A 24,901-nucleotide genomic window follows, 5' to 3' on the forward strand; every position below is an offset into this window, starting at 1 on the left:
AAAAAGAATACCTTTTCCACATTTTACAGAGCAGCATACAGCCAGCCAGCTTACCATTTGACAAAAGAATACCAAGCACATGCTTTAGGATTCCAGATGAAATAGCTGATTAGAGAAAAATAGATGTGCATACATTTATCTAAGAACTGGTAAAAGGGGGAACTTACAGATTTATTATTAAATCATTCTGCTAGAGGCAATATAATGCTCCATATGGTTCCCATCACTGACACTTACATGGAGTCAAGTCTATTGACTGTGATTTAAAATTAGATTTTGCACCTGCATTAATTATGTAATTACATATTTTGATTTAATTTCGCTAATGTTTAGAGCATGTTTCATAGATTATTTTATGTAATGAAATTGTTTGTAAACATTCACCCCTATGCAGAGGCCTTGAGGTCCTCCATGATCTCATTCCAATAAGCACATAATCATGTATAAAATAATAAGCATCACAACAGACTGCTCAAGGTAGGATTACAGAAATATCAAGGTTCTGAAGTGACCTTTCCAGGTTAACAGGTGGGAAGCACTAAATCAGCTGTATCTCCCCCTTTCTGGCATGTCTGAGTTGGGCTGAGGCAGTCCAGAATGAAGGTCAGGGTCTTCTCCAATGCCTGGCTGAGTTCCAACTCCTGCTTTTGGATCGGAGATTTGTAATGCAAAGAGATTAATTGGCACTCTGGGAATTGTGGTTCTGAGAGTGCCAGAGGCAAAGGAAGGGAGGGAGGGACAAGAGGTAAAGAAAATAAGAAGGGAGAAAAAAGAAAACTGGAGCAGGAAGCAAGAGAGGCAATAGGGACTGGGTGACAGCTCTGCAAGAAGATCTTGAAGAAAGGCAGACGGGGATTGCTCTGCTGCAGCTGGAAGCATGACGCATCATCACAGTAATAAAAATCTGCTCTCTTTGTTCCTTTTTGAATGGGATGCTCCAGTTGTAAGTGCTGAACAGATAGTCAATTAGTGTGTGTAGGAGAAAGGAAAATGGATGTGATGTGATCAACCTTAGCTGGCACATCCAAGTGATGAAATTCAAGCCCAAAAGAAGCACAGTCCTATCTAACAAAACGTCCTATCTAAAAAAAATCCTAAAGTCCTATCTAAAAAATCCTAAGTTCTATCTAAAAAAAGTTATCTAACAAAACTACAATTCTGCTAAGGGTAAGAGGCAATGCATTGTGGTGCTGCACTGTGGCTCTGTGCATTTCTCCTACCTGTTCTCTTTCTGAAAATGGTGTACGACACTGGGGGGCTGGGGAGAGGAGGCTGAAGGAAGGGGGCATTTTTTGTTAGGGTGGGACGTGAAATCCATCTCACTTGGCTCCAGAGCAGCAGCCTAACAGCTGCCACAGCTTTCTGGCAATGTGTTTGCTGTGGCTCACCTGAGAAAAGCTGGGCTGCCTCAAGTACAATGGTTAGACAGTGGCCAGAATCTCCTCCTAAAATTGCTAGCTGTATCACAGCAAGGTGAACCCCTGCAAAGTACCGCTTTCTATAAACCATATTAGCAAAGCCAGCCATCCGTGAACGCACGGCAGAATGCAGCAGGCACATCTTACCCAACAGTTTTGGCATTTGCATACATGACCCTTTGTGCACTTGTGGGACTTATGGCAGTCACACTTCTTATCTCCCCAAATCCTTTCATCCTTTCAAACCAGTTTCACTGGTATGGTAGATTTTCCCCGTGTCTCTTATGTGGGTTATAAAGTTTGACCCAGTAGTTGATCTCTATTTTCCTCTTCTCCCCCATACTTGCAGTGAAGCAGAATTTTCCCAATTTATGGAGCTGATAGCTGTTTACTTCACGCAGTAAATTTTCATGCAAGGTAGCACACGTTTACAATAAAGGACATTGCATAATTGAACATAGTTAGGTTGCAATTATTTTAATGCTACTAATAGCATATCTAATAGCATCTCCAACCAAGATCTTTTTTTTTTTTTTCAAGCAAAAGGATAGAATTGTGACATTCAAATTCTTGCTAGGGCAAGTGGCAGTACTGTTCACGTAATCAAAATCATCAGAAAAAAAAAAAGACATATCTTATATGCATCAAAGTAAATAACAGGAAGCCTAATGCCTTTAATTAATAAGAACTCCAATCTTGAGTTGAGGTCCTGCTGTAATTAATTTGGGTCTGTTTTGGTTTACTGACTTGTTTACGTTGAAAAGCTCGCCTATGGTTGGAGAGAATTCCAGGACCTTACAAATTTAACTTTAAGAGTAGTCCAAAGGCCAGTAAATTTTGCCTCACTAATTAAAATTTTGAAAGCAAGAGGAGAAATAATCCTATAACACAGGGAGGGTAAACTGTAAAGAATAGAATCTCAAACATTTATAAGTTAATTTTCTTCCATCTTTTACAGTATTGTGAATGCCTCCCACAAAAATTCAGTTATGAGCTTGGGTTATAGCAAATCACATGCCAAAAGTGGCATGTGAATTGCACTGTAGCGTAAAAGTACTTGATTTGCTTAAAATGTCTTTCATAGACCTCTCCACAGTGGTTCACAGATCTCTGCATATCAGCAGATAACAGGATGAAAGCCACACAAAGCCCACCTACAACTCCATTCAGGTAAGTAAGGCCATTTATACATTCCTCTGCAGTTTGTCGAGTATACAAGTGGTTAAGTTGTAAACTCCAGAGGGTCTTTTTCATTGTTGTTGTTGTTTTTTAATCTCCCAGTATTTCTAGGAAACAAGTATTTGGGTTACATTAAATATTCAATATACGAGCTGCTGGCAAGGCATCAGAAAATCAATGGCTTCATATGTGTATAACTGAGCGTTTACCACATGAAAGGTTGTATCCAGAGACAGAAACTCTCTGCTCTAATTAGCAAGCCTACTCTAGGAAGAACTTTCTTCTATGGATTGTAAAACATAAGCCCGTCTCATGCTCTTAGTACTAGCATCAGTAAGACCGAGTGTGATAACAGCTCTTTACAAGCCTTTTGCAGAGAAACCCCGATAATCCTATTCCTCATTTCACAGAAGGTGCTGAAATACTCCAACCTTGGTTCCTTTGGTAGCACAGGCCCCTATGTTTGCCAGACTTGGAGAAATAATGTACATCCAGAGTTTATTTGTTGCTTAAGGACATGGTTGTTTCCTATTTCATTTGGCTAGGTATTCTTCAAGCAGCTTACTTGTCCCACTGCCTGTTTACCTTTGGACCTGCGGAGGCAGAGGGCTGTTAACCTGGGAGGTACATCTCAGCTCTGTCGTTCGCAGAGGTGGCTTTTATGTAATCTTCTCTCTTGTTTCTGGGGCACCTCCGTGCTCAGATAACAGGCAGTATACACACACACTGAAGACAAACAGCTGGGTGTGTACTAGATTTGAATAATGTAACTAAGGCTTGTTTTACTTGTTAAATGAGCGGGTGTTTGAAAATTACAAGGGTGTGATTGCTTGGGGAAGCAGTACACTTGGGGAAGCTCGTTTAGTCATTTAAAACCCGATGGGTAAGCTGCCTTCACAGGCACAATCAGTGGTCAGTGTACTACAGTGTACCCATAAACAAGAAGGGACATACAGACATGGTGTGACCCAACACACATCCGCAACTTTTACCACTATTTTTAATACATTCCTGGCATTTTTGCCGTTGCTGAAGTCTATACAAGTGGCGAGTTCCCAGCATCTCCTAGGGCTGTGATCCTTCTAAGGCTGGGAATCAAAACTTAATTAACATTCACTTGCATAGACACTTATCTTTTAAACAAAAATAAAAAACCCTTACAAACATAAACAACACAACTAGTAGAACACATTATATATATATATAATTATATGATCTTTATATGCAATCTTTATATATATATAAAAGAAATTTGAAACCCTTTTGATGCGAAAACCCTTTCAAGAAAGTCATCTGGAAAAATTTAATCCAAGCAGGGAATATATGACTGTACTAATGACATTCTTTTCTTGTTTACAGAGAAATAAGCAGCCATGTGATGTTTCACAATCACAGCAAGCCTTCAGTCAGGCGCTGCTAAATGTAATCAGGCTAAGTTGACTGGCTTGCCGTCTGAAATCACAGAGGTACAACAGACAGCCAGGAGCTGCATTTGATTATGCAGCTCAGTGAAAACTCTCCAGCACAGAGGACACCGACTTTGCTGACTCTCTTGCTCAGTCTGCATCCCCACCTTTATTGGCCTAAGTATACTGCCTGCAGAGTCCCTGTCCCACCAGATTTGCCCCATTGTCAAAAATGAAAAGTTTTTGCAGATTCTAGTCTTTCACATCTTGCATTTTCTTGGGAAGAATTAAGGATAACATATTTGCTTTAAGGCTCTGCAACTTAGACATACCTCAAAGCAGCCAAATCCTCAAATCCTGAGACTTATCAAAAAAAATCTTTTAAAAATAATGTAATACAGTAACTTTATAAATGAAGTGATCTGTCTATTACCTCCATAATTTTGTCAAGATTTATCTGGTTGTTAGCAAAACAACCCAGTTTCCCTCTTATTTTCCACCTTCTCTATCTCATTACGTGGAGTAATTTTTCCCATTATACTATTTCACTCCATTCACAATATTTTCCCTGAAAAAGAGACAGCTGTTATCCACTTTAGAAAGCTGAAATGGTTATGTTCAAACATCCTTGGAAATATAAAGCGTAAGCAAGCAGAAAGTAACTTTTTAGATAAATTGAAGTGTAGTCTACCCTTTCCGTTTGCTGCATCTATTTTGGGAAGGTTTTTAATGGAGAAATTCTCCACATGTGTTGGAATCTCCTCTTAAATCCAGACTGCAAAACAGACAATACATTAAGAAAGCATACCTACAAGAGCCACTCTACACAATAGCTGCCGCCTCTGCTATGAGGCTGGGGAGCTGCACCATGCCCTTCTACAGAAGCACAGTGAGAAGGGCACAATCTCTCAGGCAGCATGAAAGCAAACCCAAAGCAGCAGCAAGACTTACAGGACACTGCATGAATAAAACTGTCAACAGGGTTGGAGCCCCGCAGAGGGACTTCATGCACAGAAAAGGCAGAAATGCTGCCATGCAACTTGGTCCAGAGACAGACTATTTTTGAAGTTGCAGCCTGCTCACTGGAGCCCTAAATACAATGACTGAAGTGGTGCTAAGACATCAGAAAGTTATCCCTTTGGTCAGTCAACCATATTAATTCATTCTCCTGCTAGCTAAGCATTTTTCACTTGGTTTTCACTGTATTTCTGTGAACACATACTACCAAATCTCTCCTTTCTCTCCTCTGAGTACTTGATAAAGTCACGAGTACATCCACTGAGACCTAATATTTCTATATATAGAAATAATTGCCTGTGGTATTAAGTGCACTTGCCTGCTTATCTAGTTCATACCAAATTCAATTTAGCTGATTTTCCTCATCTAATATACCCATTATTAGGGGCAGTTCATGCTGCCAGCTGCAGCGCTGCCTATCAAAAATGGAAACTAATTATCTAATTACGTGGCAAGGATGAGTTACTCCGCTAGAACATTCACAACCATCAGAGACAGGCAAGGAAGTAAACTATCACAAGGAAGAACCGGTTCCTCTAGACAGCCATGTTACACATTCGCCGTTTTTTAAAGGACGTAACAGAAAGGTAGACGTATTCCAGGAATATCAGTTCTCATTGACAATTTCAAATACAACCCATGCAAGCCAAGCAATACTTGAACAGGCCTATCTCAGGCAAAACACAATAGATAATACAAGCTGATTATGAATACGTGAAGGGAAATAAAATAAAGACCTTAGAGAAACAAAGGTGAGGTTGAGCTGGACATGCTGTCTCCTAGGCCTCTGCACCCCAAAAAACAGGGTTCGGAGAGAGGAGGAACCACCAGTGACGGAAGAGGATCAAGTCACGGAGCTTTTAAGAAATCTCAACCCCTACAGGCCTGAGGGTGCAGAGAGAAGGAAAGTCAATGTCACTGCAAAGCTGATTTTTATGATCTCTATCATATTTGAAAGGTTTGGGACATTGAGGGAGGCCCCCTATGGCTGAAGAAAGGCAAATGTTACATCTGTCTTTCAAAAGGGCAAGAATAATAAGCCTGGGAACTAGAGTGTGGTTGGCCTCACTCTGCTTCCTGGAAAAAACATGGAACAAATCCTCTCAGAAGCTGCTTCTGAGCACGTGAAGGTAAAGAAGGTGAACAGGACCAGTCAGCATGGGCTTAACAAGGGTAAACCATACCTGACCAGCCTTATCGTCCTAAATGATAATATTGCTGGATCTGTGATGAGGGGAGAGAACTGGATGTCATCTTACCTTGACTTCAGCAAGGCTTTCAACATTTTCTCCTACAGCATCCTGATATACACAAGTCGAGCTTTTATAGTCTAGATAGGTAGACTATTAGCTGCATGAAAATTTGGCTGGATCATCAGACTTAAAGGCCACTAGTTAACAGTACGTATCTACCTGTAAGCCAGTTACAAGACAAGAACTTCAGGTACCTTGCTTAATATCTTTTATATTGGTGACCTGAAGGAGAAAAAATATGCATCTACTCCAGGCCTGCAGACAATGACAAGATCAAAGGTGAAGTCAACACGCTTGAGGGCAGGGCTGCTGTTCAGAGGGCATTAGACTAGAAGGAGTGAGACAACAGGAGCATTGTGTGATTCAGAAAGGACAAATGCCAAGTCCTTCACAGGGAAAGGAAGAGCTCCTGGCTACAAGACTCCCTGGGACTGGCAGCTCAGGGAGAAGCTCTACCCTAAAGGACCTGTGGGCAGCAAGCTGAGCACAAGCCAGCAGTGCTCCCTGGCAGCAAAGGTGGCCAACAGCATCCTGAGTCATACCAACAACACGTAAGCCAGTAGATCAAGTGAAGTGTTTAGCTCCCTCTAGATAGCGTAATGCCTGCTGAGTAATGCATCCAGTTTGGGGCACCACAACATAAAAATGTTGGCAAACTGGTGTGGCAGCGGCTAAGAATTGAACCAGGGGAGGTTCTGACTTGATATGGGGTGTGGTGGAGGGAGAGGGCCATGCCACTCTGAGGACTATTTAAGTACTGGATTTGGCTGCCCAGAGAGGTTGTGGGACATCTACCCTTGGGCCCAGCTGGAAAAAAGCCCGAGCAACCTGGTCTGAACTCACTAGCAAGTCTGCTTTGAGCAAGAAGTTGGACTGAAGGTCTCCTGAGGTTCCTTTCAGCACACAAGGTCCTGTGATTCTCCCCACTCTCAGCCAGAGACCCAAACTGGAATTCGTAGGACACAAACTGAACCAGACATTTTTTCTGATACTTGTGAGGAATGTCAGCCCCATCTTGTTTAAAAGACTTGGAGAGAACCTTTTTTTTTTCTTTTTTTTTTTAAATGGATTCCACTGGAATGACTATTTTCTACTTGTTGTAGCCCTCCAGGCACATTTCTCAACATTTATGTTTTTATCAACACAATGATAAGATCAACAGTATTTCCTCTACAGCAGACTTGGTCTGAAACAGAAGATATGACTCAGTTTGGGATTTAGACACAGATTTAGAAGGAAGAGGCCTACCCTATATCTACTATGTTTTGCTCTAGCACATTCAAAGTCACTCTTAGCTTACATCTGCATAAAAAGCAGCCACACTACTGCCCTAACGAATTTCTTGATGTCCTTGGGAAAGAAGATTTTAGACCCGAAACAGACAACCATTTCCAGAAGCCTTCTAAACAATCACCATTTAAAATAAATAAAATCTTGTTTATAAACTAGTTTACTTACTTATTCCTTGAAAGAGTTCTTCAATGTTAACAGCATTCTTTGCACTGGTTTCAACAACAATTGCACCTATAGATTCTGCATATTCTTTGGCATCCTTGATAGGAACCTCCCTATAAGAAAATTGACAAAAGAAAGCAGTTTTTCAAAAAAGAATTTAATTTTAAAAAATAGCTTCTTTGTTGTAATTGCTCAAATCTTTATCTCAGAATGATTAATATGTGTTGATAAACCATGTGATACTTGCTTCCACCCTGGTCCACATAGATACAGCAAAATAACTCACGACAGACAGTTCCAAGACAAAAAAGACCATTGTGGACTTCACAAAATAATTTGTAAAGGCCCTGGGTTTTGCTTGTTTGCTTTTTGAATGTGTGGCGTAGTAATATTTGGAAGGTAACCAGATCCAGAACATACATGTTTATTCAAATTAACCCTTTTGATCGTGTACCCAATTTCCTTCAAGAAGAACTCCTTTCAGAGGGTTCTTAAAAACAAGATTATCACAACAGTACTGTGGGTTAAAGTGCCCCAAATATCTCCAGGCACAGCCATTGCCCATCATCCTCCAAAATAGCTTCATTTTCATGTTCTTTTCTCTTCTTTCTCATACACATAAAATGACATAATTAAGATACACGTTTCAGGTGGTCACAGAAGCCTCTCTACCTGAACTTTTCCTGACAGAAACACACTTAAAAACAACGTTGCAGCTGAATACTGTCAGTTCACTACCACCACATACATTAAATAAATCTGAAGCTTCCTGCAGTGCAACACTGAAACATTAAACACAGCCTAATCAGAAAAGCATTAGTATGCTCTTCCTCCCTGCAAAAGAAGTCATCTTTTTCTTTCGTCATTTAGTCACACTCCAAATATCCATATTTCACCAATGACTGATTTACAGATTTCTTGACCTGCTGTTGAATCCATGCCTTGAAAGAAGGGAGATAATTTAAATGACAACCCCATTTATTTGTCTTTTAAACATGACCTTAATAAGAAAAGCATTAAAACAATAGCGAAAGACCTACAGCTCTGCTGATGCAGCCAGCAGCAGTACTGTCCTTACCAAGTATTCAAACAACATAGGGTATGACTACTGTGGAAGAAAACAATAAGAGCATCATATGTCTAAGTGTTTGCAATGTGCAGGAAAGTAAGGCAGACTCTGAAAAGAAATATGAAAGCCATTGACTCCAAGCGCATTGGCAAGAACAATTTGAGTGTACCATTTTTGCTGGGGGAATAAAACCAATCCGTGCCATGTCACCAAAGTGACGCCGTCTTAAAATCACAGGTAGAATGTCCTCATTTCGTAGCTAGGGCTTCATGCATGAAAAGTTGGTAAATGCAGTTTACAACATGCAAAATAACTGCTTCAGACACAAAGCAAGCCCCATGCTGATGTTGTATCTGCCTGAGCCAGGTGGCTAAGCTGATCCTGGCTGTGCCTGCCATTATCTGTAACCACTGCTCTTCCTGAATTTGAGCAACATCTCAGAAACAGAAACTGAATGTTAATGTGTGAACACATGTTGAAATACCAGGGTGCCAGTACTACTTTATTTCCAGTTGTTCAGTATTTCAACTGCTGTGTTTTGCCTGGCTTTACTGTTGCGCGTTGCACAGAGTTTGCTTCAACCCCTTCACCTCACAGCTGTGACATACTAATCCAGAGATTCCTAGTACGATTTCATCCTATTACCAGTGCCTTGGACTTTAACAGAAGTTGGAGCGCAACAACGTAATTTCCCAGTTAGTTTATGGAGGTATATTATTTTAAATAATTCAGGTCTGCTGCTCAGGGGAAAGATTTAGAGAGGCAGAATAATTGCCTGATTTATTACAAATGGTTTCTGAAAAATTAGACTGCAATTACAGTATCTAGAGCTTGCTGCCACTACTTGCTTCTTTTCATTACATGCCTTTTTATTGTAGAAGGCACAGTGAAAGCAGCATTCCCCTCGCTAATTGTGAAACGGCATCTTGGCCTTTATCATGAAAGATATTGCCATCTGTGGATGGCCGCTGAGATATAAAAAAAAAAAAAAACAGGAACTTAACTACATAGTGTAATATTCAAACCACAGTAAAGCAGACATTTCAGAGCATAGGGTTATGTAATGCAGACTTGCTGTAATTTATATAAGAAAGCGAACTTCAGCATTCCAGGAAAAGATAAAACAGCAGCACGTGACAATATTCCAGGGAAGCACCACAAAACTTCTGAGCCCTCCCTGATGACATTTCTAAAGGAAGCCTATAAACTTCCACAGCACATGGGCAGTAAGCATCTCCCTCCAGTGCTGCTGGAACTGAAAACTCCGCTTGATTTATACATAGCCTGAACGTCAACACGGCTAAGACTCTACCTTGTCCAAAAGAAAAAGCACAAATGGTCAAACTCTAGGCAAATAAATGAATAAACATTAAGATGGGTGAAGAAGGCAAGAGCCACCATCGTAGTGTTCAGAAAGTTGAGAAAGTTCCAGGCCTACAGGGAAAGTTAGAAGAATACCTGTTTTGAAATTCATCAATTATTTCATTTTATGCTTTCTAAAGTGTTCTGTAGATTCAATCCCCATTGAGATTTTCTGAATAGTTACTGAAATAAATAAATATTCCAGATGAATAGGGGAAAGACCTGAGCAGGAATTTCTGCCGAATTCTCTAACCAAGGGTCTGGCACTTTCCAGTGAACATAATATGTTAAGGTGCACCATATTTTCAGAGAAGTAAGTGCTACTCAGTTGGTGTTATGACTATTACTTCTTTATTGCTCATATTTATATATAAATATACGATATTTACAACTTTTCATGTTCATATCTCAGCTTCTGCCTTTGAAACTATTTTTAATGACCTGTCAGAAGGACAGGACACATATCAGTAGGAAAAGGCTATTACTTAAAAATATGCCAAACATTCAGCAGTACTACAGTTTTTATAGTTTTATAACAAAGATGGGGATTTATACTAAATAAAACTGCCTGTCTAGCAGTAGAAAATCCTTCAAAGTGAAGAAGAAATTTACTTCCACAAAGCACCAAGAACTGCTGATAGCCTATTAACAACACTGTGAAAAGCTGCATGACTACTGTGTGTCCCAAATCCATCTGGCAGATCAAACACAATTTTTAGATGCTAAATGAGGAGGGCAACACGGCCAATGATTATGAGAAATAGTGCCAGCATTTGCCAGAGGAAAAGAATCAGTTCCTGCTTCTTCCATTCATACGTCCTTATATTGCTTCCTACTCTCGTAGAGATGGCAGAATGAAATCAACTGGGACCTGGTCAGCCAGTCCTCTTTTGCTTCCATTCATATAGGTCTTTAAAGCAGCTGTCTCTCTAATTCCCAACAAAACATCTGCCAAAAGTTCTACAAAACCAATCAGAGATGCCAAAAATACATACAAACAGCAGCTTGCTTTTGTGTGCTCACATCATCTTACTTTTAAATTCTCTGTGCCCAAACGCATATTCATTTCTACTCATTGGAGACAGTGTGATAAATTGGTGACACATTTCACCTATAATCATTTTTACTGAAGTCACTTTTAAGACATAAAGCAGACAGAGGATACATACAGATGCATGTATTGCAGAAACAATCAGGTTTCTGGAAAAACTGTGAAAATAACGTGTATGATACAGTCTGCTCTCTATTCGTCCACCAAAAATCTCTTTAAATGGACATCACTGGATGACTTTAGAAAGAGAAAAGGCTGGGGGGATGCAGAAAGAATAACTGCAGAGGAAAGAAAATCTCAAAACTTTTCGTAATTATGGGGGGAGTGTCAACAAAACGACTAACAGACAGTTCGTTGAGGACAATGAGCACCATGCAAACACTGGGACATTTTGTGTATGGAAGAGCTGCACTGGCCTAACAGGAGCAAGAAATGTATGATCAGCAATCAGGAAACAACAGGTAGTATCTGAGAAAAATATGGCAGGAAAAGCACAGTCACTGAGGAACCACAGTATTCTCACAACACTTCTACGGCGCAAGCTTTTCTTCATGTCCCCACATCAACACGTCTCCAGTAGAGCACATTTGAAAGCTTGCAGCCGCAGTAAATGCTACCAGAAGGGAGGGGGAGGAGAGGCTATAGATTCATTTGCAATTAGTGCCATTTTTGACAATCTCCAAATTTATTATCTTTGATTTAATTGGGCAAATGTATTGCTCAGAACATTTAAGCAATAAATTTAAAGTGACTCTCAGGGCAACTGAAAGCTCAGATTCCTGCCAGCTGATTTTTGCTTTTATTTTTTATGCACATCCTTTCCTCTTGTTTCTACTTCACATTTGGAAACCTTTTGTTTCCTAGTACAGGACTCAGCTTCACCATGCTGACAAACATATCACTTCATCTTGTAGGAGATACCAACATATTGTGTCCCCCATTCTTAGAAAACCAAGAGTCTCCAGTGTCAGGGCTTGTTCACGTTTTACAGAAAGCTGTGACTCAGTTTTGTGTTGGTTCAGGACTGACTGAGGAATGAGAAAAAAAAATTACACAGACTCAACCCTTATATATTCCTTGATTCAGTAAACACTGCATCACCTACGTCAAGTTACACATGTGCTTCAGAGGTCTGGTGAACCTGGGCCAAAATAATGACTATAAAACAACAGGGGGATATATCTGAACAACCATGACAGTCTTTGAGGTCCTTAAAAGAGAGCATCACATACAGCCATGGAGTCTGTACTCATAGCTGAAGCAAGAAATAACAGTCACAGACTGACACAAAGGTTTCACTGTTGTGCAACAGAATATGCTTCCATTCCCTGAAAGGATAAATGCAAACCCAAAATACAGCTAGCAAGCAGAAGGGTGAATCTAGCCTCACTCTCATCCCAAACAACAAAATCTCAGCAGATTCAGCCTTCCCCTCACATTCCCAGGAGGTTCTTGCTCCACATAGGTGACAAGTCTTACCCAAGGTCACGCTCAAAGAAAAATACAGACACAAAACAAAACAAAACAAACAAAAAAACTTTCTACATCCCATATGAGACAGTTTCAGTTGTTGCAAAGCATAAAGCACAAGTTCTCAAAGCTACTCTTTGAATAAAGTTACTCTACCTCAGGCCCATCCTTCTAGCTTTTACATTGCTGGGTTTGCTCATACCATAACACATTCTGCATTTTTAATGTGATTGGAAGACAAAAGTAAAGCAAATCGGTTACTTGAAGGAAGAAACCGCAATCAAAGTCACTGCAATCAAAGCAACAGGAAAAATGGATGCATTACCTGATATCAGAAAGATCACATTTGTTTCCAGCAATGGCCATTACAATGTTTTCAGGACCATGTTCTTTTAGTTCTTTCACCCATTTCTTCAAAGTATGAAATGAATCCTAAATCAGAGAAATGATAAATAAGCTAAAAGCCTAGTTGCCATTGATGTGTGTATTTGCTTTTTTGTATTTTTCAAGTCAGAGGAACACAGCTTTGACAGTATTAATGTAATAATTTCATAGACCTCAAGTCCAAAAGAAGATTGATGGATCTATGCAATCTGTTTTCCAAACTACATCATAAGACTGCCCCAAAATTTTGAACTTGTTCACTGTTTTTAAATTTCTTTATTTTCAAGCAGCACTGAACGTTTCTCTTAAATATTCACTGATGAAGAATGCCACAGCTCTTCTTTTAAGTTTATTTAGCAGCTGATTTCCTTCATTTTTCATGTGAGCTTCATTTGTCTCATTTCAACTTTTCCCTAATGGATTATCTCAGCCACTCTCATATTTTCAGCAATGTCCAGAAGAGTTTTCAGTGACCCCTTTCTCTCCTTCTTGAGCACACAGCCATACCCCTGCATTTCCAAATTTGTGACCTGGTAAACCTCAATTTACTCATTAGTAAATGAAAGAGGCAAGTGACAATTCATCTGGCTTTTTCCCTCCAAGTAGAAAATTCACGTACTTTTTGTTGCTACCTACCTTTTAATAGTAAATTTTCTACTTCTGCACACCACTGAACTAATAGCATTAAAATCACTTTTGTTCCTAGAAATATTCATTTTAATTCATTAATATCTCTGAAGGGGGAGCACTGTCAGTCATTTGGGAAAAAACACCCATTCTACTCTTATGCTCAACTCTGTGAGCATTAGGCATCAAAAAGTGAAATACACATTCACCTTTCCTCTCCTATTTTCCCCTCTATTTTGTGAGTTGTTCCATGTAAGTTAGGAAAAGGGATGGCAAAACCAGGTTCTATTCTTATAATGCATTGCAAGATCAACTATCAGACATTTAAATTACAAATAATCATCAGTCCAGTATAATTCACTCATTCTCATCTTTTCTTGGCAAGTTAGCAAAAGGAGAATAGTACCACTGTGCTATAGTGGCCACCGTCTGCTGCCACCGATCGTTTGTTACACTAATGCACTGGAGAACCAACTCGGCCTTGTCAACCTAGCAATAAATAATTCAATCTGCAAAATGGGAATAAAATGCAAGTGAACTGTTATGTCCATCCATCCATTAACGTCTCCTCTAACTTGGCTTTATCAGTAGGGGGTTTCTTTCAAAAACAAAAAGGAATTCCGCTAGAGCCTCCAACCTCCTCTGGCTGAGAAATGAGGAAGAGCAGTTTAACATCTGAAAATACAATTTTCATTCCAAATGAATAATGTTGAGCCAAAGGTCAGAGACTTATTATTTCATTACTGGTTTCAAAGTTAAGCAGCTCTGGAAGACTCCAGTTCCTCAATGCAAACACGAGATTATATGCTTACTTAAAAACACTTAGTTTTAAAATCAGTAATATGTAAACAAAAGAATTTCTGTCCAGTTGACAAAGCAGCTAGCTGTTGTTTTTTTTTTTTTTGCAGTAAAATTCAATTCCACCTGCTTTGGGTAACCCTGCTGAGCAGGAGGGATTGGACCAGATGGCCTTCAGACGTCCTACAAACCCTCTGTGATTCTGTGACTACAGGTGGTAACAGAAGGGGGGGGGTGTTGCAGGATCTCATCATGTCTGCCCAGCCAAGGGAAATCCAAAGGAAATTCCCCAGAATGCAGCCTCCAACCTTTTGCCTGGACAAAGTTTAAACATTACAGAAGAACTTTACATTCAGTGTTTTAAGACAGTTGGACACTTCCAACTGAATCTACACAAACTACAGAAGCCTATAAACCCCACTAGCATGGGGTTAAATAAACCCCATTAGCATGTAACTACTTCTGAAGCTGCAGGTTTTACATCAAACCTGGGCCCAAGCAGAGTACTTACCATAGGCAAAAATCATGCACAAAGCCTTACCTGCTTGGTGATATCATAAACTATGACAGCTGCTGCTGAACCTCTGTAGTACATCGGAGCCAAGGAGTGAAACTGTTAAAACACAATGCCACACCAATAAACAAATAAATCATGAATAAAACATCATTTATCCGCTAGAGACCAGGCCTCGGTGGCGGTTGTGGGTCTCCAAATTTCCTTAAATCCCCATGAAACAATGAAAATGAGTCCTCCTCCTTTTCTTCTGCTGCTCTTCATCCTGCTGGACTTATGTGATCAGCACTATGGGCTCTATGCAGGTTTTGCATTACAGTGAGAGGACTCTGAGGAGTTTTGACATGAAATTCCCTGACATTTGGAAGCCTCACCTGACTAGCTATATACCCCTTACACTGGCAAACACCAAGGTTTTGCTCTGTAGTTTTAACAAAACAAATTCAGCTTGGGGTTGAGGTTTGCAATAACACTGCAAATCACTCAAAATTAATTTGTCAGAAAACTATGAACACCTGTCATGTTTAGTTATCCTATACTGTAACAGTTTGAAAAACATGGGTTCTTGCCATTTAAGTTACTCTTCAGCTTGTTTCACGTCAAACATCCTTTTAAGAAAAAACAAAAACTACAAATATGTTCAATATAACAACAGCTTGCCAATGAACAGCAGTTTTCACAATTTACCATGACTAAGCACCTGATTTAGAATCGCATCTTATAATTACACAGAGAGAGGAAGTCGAGAAGCCTTTTTGCTGATTCACCTAAAGCTATTCTTAAGCAAACCAAAAATAATCTGTCCTGGAAAATACGCTTAGCCTCACTGTACTCATGGAGCCATTTTGCAGATTTTCATGCGTAAAGAAAGGCACCTGTAAAAGCTTTGTACAAAACTGCAGCTAATAACTGAAGACGGGTCCTGAACCAACTGTGTTATTAGGGCTGGGTATGAATTTCAGTGCCTGGTGAAACCTTTGTACAGACCCATGTGTCACACCGCAAGCCTCTGCAGACTCATGGAACATATCTTTGCCTGGAAACTGTACATCCAGGCAGAGCATTTACACCTAGGCAGCCCAGGAACATTTCATGCCATTTCCTATGTAACACAAAAAGCGAGTTATTCCGAAGAATACGAGGCCATGTGCCAGTGTGTAAGCTGTTCATCCAGTTCAAGGTCGGTGCTTTCCCGTACCAACGGGAAGGATGCACAGGCAGCACGCGTGACAGATGGCCAAGGGCTGAAGTGCTTTGGGGAGGGATGCAGGTGGAACAGCTCATTAATAGGAGAAAACAGCAGGAAGGGGGATGAGAAAAGGAGAGAGGAATCAGTCGAGAAGACAGGTCTGAAGAAAAGGGACCAGCCAAGATCCTCAGGGAGTCGGGTAGATGTGTGTCTGCTGGGCTTATAGACTGCGGCCTTACTGCATGTTTAATGCAGTAAATGCTTTCCAGCATTTTTAGCCCTCCAGATCACTACAGAAATCTCCAGTGTGTTGTGTTAAAGTACCCTGAAAATCAGGGAGCTTAAGTGAGGAGGGCAGTCTGACCTTTCGCTGTGTATATGCAACCCTCCCAGTCTAAACTTCTGGAAAAAAATTACATATCCCCTACACATACTGATTTGGTTTTAATCCAGATGACAAGGTATTCATGAATTTACAAAAAGCTCTCAGATAACAGTAATCACACTTCACAGGAGCCATGCAGTTAAGCTCACATGCTTTGGATTCCTCCAGCACTGGCCCAGAAAGCACACCAGGAAGCTGTACCACTTCTTGGGAACATCAGCCCTTTTTCTTTTGACCAGGTGATGAGAACACTTTCTGTAATAACTGTTTCCCTGAACAATATTGCCAGTGTTAATGCCAGAAATTAAAAACTGTGCTGAAAAGCAGGCATCTTCCACTGGATCCTGGACAAGTAGGTTTTAATGAAACCAGGATGCAACCTACCAATTTGTTTGGTAGGATTAATTTTCAGCTGGGTTCCCAAACCAGCTTGTTGTGCATCTGGTAAATCCCGGGCTCAGTCAAAAGGAAGGAGTGGGAAAGTGTGGTGGAGAAAAATGAGGAAGGGCAGGACCACTAGATGCCAGACTGATAGTGGTTCAGACCACACTCAGGTAAGTATGTGCTTCCAAAGTTATTTTGTGCACATCTCTCTGCAGGTACAGCCTAGTTCTGCAATCAGTTTTATTTTTTTCCTCTTTTTTTTTTCCCTCTATAATGAAAGCCATAGTCATTGTAAATCAGTGAAGGTAAAATGCAAAAACAAAGAAACCCTCTTTCAAAACATTTTGGAGATTAATTAATCGCCTCAACAGCATGTCGCATTCCATTAACAGCAACACCAGACTAAGCCAGCTGACCCTTTCCTTGTGTCAGGAAACACAAAGTGGCACACAGAGGCGCAGCACGCAGGAGGAATGCGGTTCCTCTGCTGTTTAAGACAAAGTAATCTTTTCAAATATTCCAGTTCCTTGCAAGCTTGCGAAGAGGGAGGGCAAGATCACAGCAAGGGAGATTCAGAAAGGCAACTGCCTTTGAAGGGCACTGAGATTCAGAATAGATGTTGATAACACGTGAGTGTGACCTTCCTGCCCTGTAGTGCTGGAAATCTATTTACTTGCTCAGCTGGCAGGACAGTTATTTCCCCTTCCATTATTTTACTGTAATATCTTAGCTATAAGGCATTTTAAGAAAACACTTCATTCATATTTGAGCATGTGGCTTCAACTTTTTTTTTTTTTAACATCATGATAGATTTCATCCAGCACATACTTTTGATGACCAAAATGGGATTACAGTGCATCTTAATGCAATTTCCTAAGGTCTGTAAGGAAAAAAATACCGTGAAATTTTTTAACAACAGAAAGTACACTAGTAATAACTACCATCAATTATCACAGTACGGAATACTTATCAAATAAAACCAAAATTCAATCCCCTTTGTCATCTCCTTCATATAGTCCAATAACAAACATCATGATATACTAAGTCCCAGTCATAAGAAATCACTGTTGTCCATGAGAAAACACAAAAATAATCTTTGCAGCATCAAATAAATCAATGGGCATCGAAAAATTGTAACTCGAAATAACTTTAATAAACTAATAATAGACTCTCTTAACAAATGTGTTTTATCAGCGTGGATTTTCACAGGTTACAAACAAACCAGTAAAAATATGCAAATAACTACATTTATTGAATGCCTTCCCCCCCCCCTTTTCTTTCTCTTTTTTTCAATTCCATTGCCCAAAAGCAAAGCTGTCTTGAATATTTTTCTGGCCTAATTATCTGGAAAAAAAGAGTAATGCAAAATTAAAGGGATATATAATGCTAATGTGCATATTTTTCACCTGCCAAGGACCAAATGTGGGACAGAAGCCCAAAACAAGTGTCACACAGAAAAGCAGTTCACCAAATTAAATCTCACGGGATTACCTTCTGTATTAGAAAAGTACAGTGTCTATAACCTCGATTTTATAGCTCAGTATTTCTGTATCCAGAAATTCCCAAGAAGATTAGGAGAAACAGGAGCAGTTCAAGATTTGGCATGAGGACAGCTCTGCTTCTCAAGAAAGGCTATCTGAATGGTGGGTAGGCAGACACGGCTCTGCCCCGTGGACACCCCAATCCCCCTTCGCTGCCACCCCAAACTTGCCGAGGAGTCAGACCCTCTGTAACCTACTAGGAAGAGCAGCCAAACAGCCACAGAATCAATAAGGTTGGAAAAGACCTTCAAGATCATGTGGTCCAACTGTCCCCCTACCAACAATGTTACCCACTAAACCATGTCCCTAAGCACCATGTCCAACCTTTCCTTGAACTACCCCCAGGGACAGTGATCCACCACCTCCCTGGGCAACCCGTTCCAATGCCTGACTGCTCTTTCTGAGAAGAAATGTCTCCTCATTTCCAACCTGAACCTCCCCCGGCACAACTTGAGGCCATTCCCTCTAGTGCAAGAAGAGGCCGACCCCCCAGCTCCCCACACCTTCCTTTCAGGTAGTTGCAGAGAGCAATGAGGTCTCCCCTGAGCGTCCTCTTCTCCAGACTAAACAACCCCAGGTCCCTCAGCCGCTCCTCACAGGACTTGTGTTCCAGGCCCTTCACCAGCTTTGTAGCCCTTCTCTGGACACGCTCCAGGGCCTCGATGTCCTTCTTGTCGTGAGGGGCCCAAAGCTGAACACAGCACTCGAGGTGCGGCCTCACCAGAGCAGAGTACAGGGGGACAATCACCTCCCTGCTCCTGCTGGCTGCACTGTTTCTGATACAAGCCAGGATGTACCAGCTCCCACTGTCAGAAATAACGACATCGCTTAACCCCTTTCAAAAGCTGACTAAGGTCCAGCTTAATCACGTTTTTCCACACTGCTCCTACAAGGATGATATTATTTTGGCAATTACAAAAATTCTGAATTCCCAGCTTGAATGACTAAAATCCAAGCATCAACACTTGCCTTTGGCTGAAAGATCGATGCAGAGCAGTCTTTTAGCTTCTGCTTTGCCAGCCTGCTAAACCAGGCTCTTTTGGTTGGAAGGTAAGTCTAGTGCAAGAAGGCAGGATCTAACAGCCTGCCACCTGGTGTCCCTTCTGGGCACTGAGAATATCTCCTGTCTGTGGAATGAGTAAGCAGCTCACCCCATATGGGAATTCAGAAGTCCTGTACCTCTCATGCAGCAACCACAAAAACCATGCCGTCTTCTGCAGAGTGCCAAGGTGGCAGGCAGGGAATACCGACCCATGCCCACCACTCATGAGCCTGTTCTGCTTTTGTAGGGTTCGATAGCAACTTGTAAGGCTGAGGTCACCACCGCATCCAACGCAACAGTTAAGTTTCAGGGGCGTACCTTTCATTTCAACAGCTCCATCCAGGCTGAAAGGGCCATCCAAAATATAAACAAGGAACATATTTTACCATACTAAAGAACAAAACTAATGACTTGCGTAGCTTCACGCAGTCCCGATGACTCTTTTACTTAAGAGTCACGCGAATATTTGAAAACTGTCTTCAGAGCACACTCCTCTACCAACGTGTTCCCTTTGCACTTGTGGCTTACCATCGCTGCCTCTAAGGAAGAGGTTGTGAGGCCACACGTGACCTATGAAACTTCCTTTCCCGTTTTTCTCTCGGAATCTGACTAAAGACAGCACAACCCTCGCAGCTGTACAGCCACGTGCTACTGAGGACAAATCCACTCTTAAGTGGTGCAAATGCAAGTTCAGCATAACCAGAGCTGCTCTAGTTGATTCCAGGAGCATTTGGGGATTTTGCAACCCCATATCTGGCCATCTCACTGAAGTCAACAGAAGTTTCACCCTTGCAAAGGGCAGCAAAACGGAAGCAGCCAGCTATTCAGGAATTCACCGTTTATTTAGAAGCTCTGCAACTTTTTTGTGAAAGTTCCTTTGCTTTCCATTTCCCATGTATCCCATCATGAAAGGGTATCCTTGGTCTTAGGTAACACCTTTTACATGTCCTCGGTACTAACTGCACAGAATGGGGAAGAAGAAAATCCCACAAAGTAGCCATATCAGAATAATTAGAAGAGAAAAACAAATTCAAAGGAGCACAACATAAATCACACCCAAGTTGTGGTAGTGAAAGTCTCTCAACCACGTCTTGTGTAATGTTAGTTTAGAAAGCAAGAGAGAGGCCAAATTAATATAAAAATAAGAACTGCCACTCCTGCCTATTTATAAAGAGGCTAACAAATCCTGCTGAAGACAGCTTGGGTTCATTCAGTCTGCCAGGCACACCAGGGAACACTAATTCATGTCTACAGCTCTTTGCACCATCCTGCAGTGCTACACCCCAGCACTGGCTCTCTGCCACACCAGGCTGTCTCCTCCAAACTCCACAGCCAAAAAGAAAAAAATAAAAGTAAAAAAAAAATAGAAAACACCCACAACCCCTCTATTGGATTGTTTTTACCATACTGGACTGTAAAGAGCATCACTTGTTCTTGCTGCTGAAGGATTACAATTTTGCCTACACGCATAGCCAGGAAGGGTAAGGATGCACAGCACAAACAGAAGCAGACCAGTGCTCAGAGTATTGTACACCTCCGCACATTAAGAGCTGAATTCAGACAGTGTTTTCCACATGGTGCCTTTTCAAGTACCTGCAGGTGCACATCAGCACAAGGCTTGCTTCCTGACTGCTGCAGTCATTCAGCTAGATTTCATTCTCATTTCTGAGAAGCTGCTCTCTGACTACATACGTAGCCTCTGAGCGGCCAAGACCAAACCCCTCGGCTACTCTCGAGGTGCATAGCACAAGCTCATTGCAGCGGTCTGTGCGCCATTAGCAGCACATATACCACAGCCTGGGAGCCTCTACTTGCCCAAGTCTAGGCATTTAATGCCTCTTTTTATCATCTTCAAGGCATGGCTGCCAAAATAAAAAATAAAAATACAGGGTGTGGAGAGAAGCAAAGGAAATAAAAGAGAAGTGTCAAACAGATTATCCCGAAACATAAGCTTCTCACACAAGAAGCAGCAAAGGAAGGGATAAAAAATTCCTGACATTCTCAGCTGGCAAAGAGTGAATGGAAAAATGTTATGCATGAATGCCACTATCAGATACGATTTAGCATTTTATAACCTTGAACGGTTTTTGCTGCCATGATTCAAGACTGTGATTCTAGTTCTAAGGAAGCTTTAAAATGTGTATGTTTTCTTATATCAGTGTTTCATGAAGGTCAGGAGGGCAAAAAAAAAAAAAAAAAAAAAAAGGAAAGACAAAGTAAAGATCAGTCAGATATCACTCCTGTAGGGGTATATAGGAAATCTCAGGATTTGCAAGCTTAATAAGTCAGGAAAGATCTATCTGTCTCTGATCTTACATGTATTTTTGCTAGTTCAATTGATGAAGATTTATATAAGAGAATGAGCATTTTTCTCAAAAATGTAAGAATTCCTAAAGCACGGAGGGAAAAATGCCAACATTTTAAGATAATCTATTTGAAAATATCTTAAATAAGCAGAAAACAAATCTTTGCAGCATCACAAAAATGACCCGTGCTGAGCCTTTCTGCAGTTTACAGTCACTAAACACACATGTAAAAGACAGCACGCCTAAGCCATGGCTCAAACTACACACGCTGCAAGTTTGTTGAAGCTTAAAAAACATGTTGGCTTACAATGACTTACCTTGCTTTATGCTCACCCTAAAAACAGTAAAATAAACATATTCACTCACTAGTTCCAATGCCACTTGTGCTCTCACGAACACACACTACCAAATCACCCGTTGACCTTCACAGCACACTGGCAGTAGCATCCGTGGGGATGTCCTTACATCATGTACAGGAAACGACCTCACAATGAGCCAGCAGTAGGCTACCATCACAATTACCCATATACAACTGTAGAGCAAAATTCAGACATCTTCACTGCAGAAGCAACTCAAGCCATTGATACATGCTGTTACCTCCTCTCAGGACAGTGTGATTTCAGTGGGAACTTATACAAGCTTGGTAATTATGTTGGCAAGGCACGATGTGCTAGTAACCATTGACCTGTTCTCATTTGAGACTGAGTCCACACAGACTGGACAGCTCCAGCACCATGCTGAGTTACGTTTTGTTTCTGGAAAGAAATCATCTTAGGATGCAGCCAGATTTTACATGTGAACAAGTTTCTCATGGTTTTGTGGTACCAACAGCAAGGTACCCTGCCTCCTCTACCTGTTAAAGAGCAGAAATCCACTACTTCTGTTTAGGTCCAACATCTACTTTCCAGCTTAGGAGAAATGAGGAAAAAAGCCCTCCTATCAAGGAGCATTTACACACCTTACCTTGTGACACTGCCTTAGAATCACCAGAACAACTACTGTCACTCAGGAAAGAGGACTATGAAACGCTACTTATATCTTTGCCAATCTTTTCCTGAAAAATCATAGAATCATTAAGGTTGGAAAAGACCTTCAAGGTCATCTGGTCCAACCATCCCCCAACCAACAATATTACCCACTAAACCATATCCCTAAGTACCACATCAATGAACAGTTAAAGAAAAAAAGAAGAAAAAAAAAAAAGAGTACACTTAAAAAGGACAGAGATAAATTTTTCTGCCCTAGAAACATGGCCCTCAGGCTCCCTAAGTATTTGCTACAATATTCCTCAGCTGGCAAAATGGAAAGCTGGCAGCCACCCAAGGTATTCAGACAAAGCATTGTAATTAGAAGCTACTTAGGGCATCATGAACCAAAATATATGCTAGTAAAACATCATTAGCTAACTTGTGAAGAGATTGTTCTTAGGGAAGGGAGTCTTTGCTAACAACAACAAAATTGCCATGAATTTAAGTCCTGAAGTCCACAGCAACAATTTAAAGCTGATGGGGAAAAAATGTAAGATGGGAAGAAAGGGAGATTTGAAAAACAGGCTGGATGGAGGGAAGGTGACGTCTGAAAAACAGAATAAAGTGAGCTCATCTGAAAACAAACCAACATCACACAACTGGGTCTGCAGAGACCAGTATCTAGACACAGAAAAGCAGAGGGATTTTGTTAAGCATACTGCCAGTTTAATGCTTTGCCTACCCAAGAAAGGCAAAAGAGGAAACAAGATAAAAGGATTAACAAGCTTTCTCTTTTTGTCATCAACTACAACGTGTGTTCTCCACAGTGAACGCTGCTGGAAAGCCACGTCCCCCTCCCCAGCTCTCCTCCAGGAAGCATGCAGAGCATTCTCTGCCACCAACACTGCGATAGAAATGCTTTTCATCTCCATTTTCTGCTGCATTGTTGTCATTGTGCAGAAGTGACAGCTGTTTATTATCTCCCATAAAATGGCAATTTTAGTTACTTCTTGGCTCTTCCTACAATTCCAAGTCTCCTGACACAAAAGAAATGAAAATATTGTATCCAATATCCACACCAATCAGAAGTTATTTGCTCTCCACAACCAAGCTCTGTCTGGCTGGTCTGTATATTCAGTTTCTTCAGTAAACCCAGGTGTTACTACAAGCTTTCAAAACCAATAACAACCAACATTTCTAAAGGCTTGACAAGCTACAAGTGGGTATCTGAAAGTTGATTTAATGCCTCAAGGGGGTGCTGAGTGCTTCCAGCTTGCTTTTCTCTCGCCTTTGCTTCCTCAGCACCCTGTGTGTGACTCTTTTCAGAAAGAGTCCCATGAATTTCCAGGTTCTCTCAGCTTGTTGAGGGGGACCAGGAGGCACACAGCATGCAGCTGGCACAGCGGGGGAAGTACAGGGTCCCCCAGCTCCAGAATAAGCACACGCGTGTCCCGTGCGCGGCCTGGCATTTAGAAGAACAAAGCTAAATTAACCCAATGTTGAAAGAGCAGGAAGCCCTAAAAAGAGTTATCAGCTGTATTGACAACAGAAGCATTGACAAAACTCCCAGACTTTATCACTGGAACATAAAGACTCAACAAAACGAAAGAGAACAAGGAAAGGACAACATTTGTTAGTCTGCTTACAAATGTATTCTAAGTTGTATTTCTCAAAGCAGAAACATCATTTAAAATACATTTGTTAACACAATACGAAAACAGCAATAGGCCCAAAGTTTGGGGGTAGGTTGGAAGCTTTGGGTCATCACTGTTGTTCAGAGGATAACTAGAAAGAAATCACGCTTTCTTGAATAACAGATCAGAAGGAGCAACATGATGAAGATAAAATAACAAGAGTCCCAAATAGAAATTAAAATCAATAAACTACTGAGAAGAACGATGTGTTTACCCATAAAATGGGGATATTCCAGGACAGAGAACCACCTAGACCTCATCTTGGGAAACTCAGCTGACTTGGTAGATAGTGTTCAACAATCATCAACATCATTTATCACTCCGTATTTCAAGAGTCCAAAGGACTGGGAATGCATTGTGGAAATACAGAAGAAAAAGATCCCTAGGCC

General features: G+C 40.9%; 1 protein-coding gene across 3 annotated transcripts in view; it reads right to left on the reverse strand.

The window, feature by feature from the left end:
* RAB31 (RAB31, member RAS oncogene family) overlaps nt 1-24,901 on the reverse strand; it is a 64,192-nt gene that overhangs the window by 7,728 nt on the left and 31,563 nt on the right. For all 3 annotated transcript variants that reach the window (XR_004781364.2, XM_035564137.2, XM_035564138.2), the window contains exons 4-6: nt 15,031-15,102; nt 13,006-13,112; nt 7,732-7,841 (exon numbers count right to left, since the gene is read on the reverse strand). Coding sequence is in view for 2 of the 3 variants with exons in the window: in XM_035564137.2 (XP_035420030.1) it covers nt 7,732-7,841; nt 13,006-13,112; nt 15,031-15,102 (289 nt within the window). In the remaining variant the exon portion in view is untranslated. The remainder of the gene's footprint in view (nt 1-7,731; nt 7,842-13,005; nt 13,113-15,030; nt 15,103-24,901) is intronic.

This window comes from Cygnus atratus, chromosome 2 (genome assembly GCF_013377495.2).
Source record: "Cygnus atratus isolate AKBS03 ecotype Queensland, Australia chromosome 2, CAtr_DNAZoo_HiC_assembly, whole genome shotgun sequence".
Taxonomy (NCBI): Eukaryota; Metazoa; Chordata; class Aves; order Anseriformes; family Anatidae; genus Cygnus; species Cygnus atratus.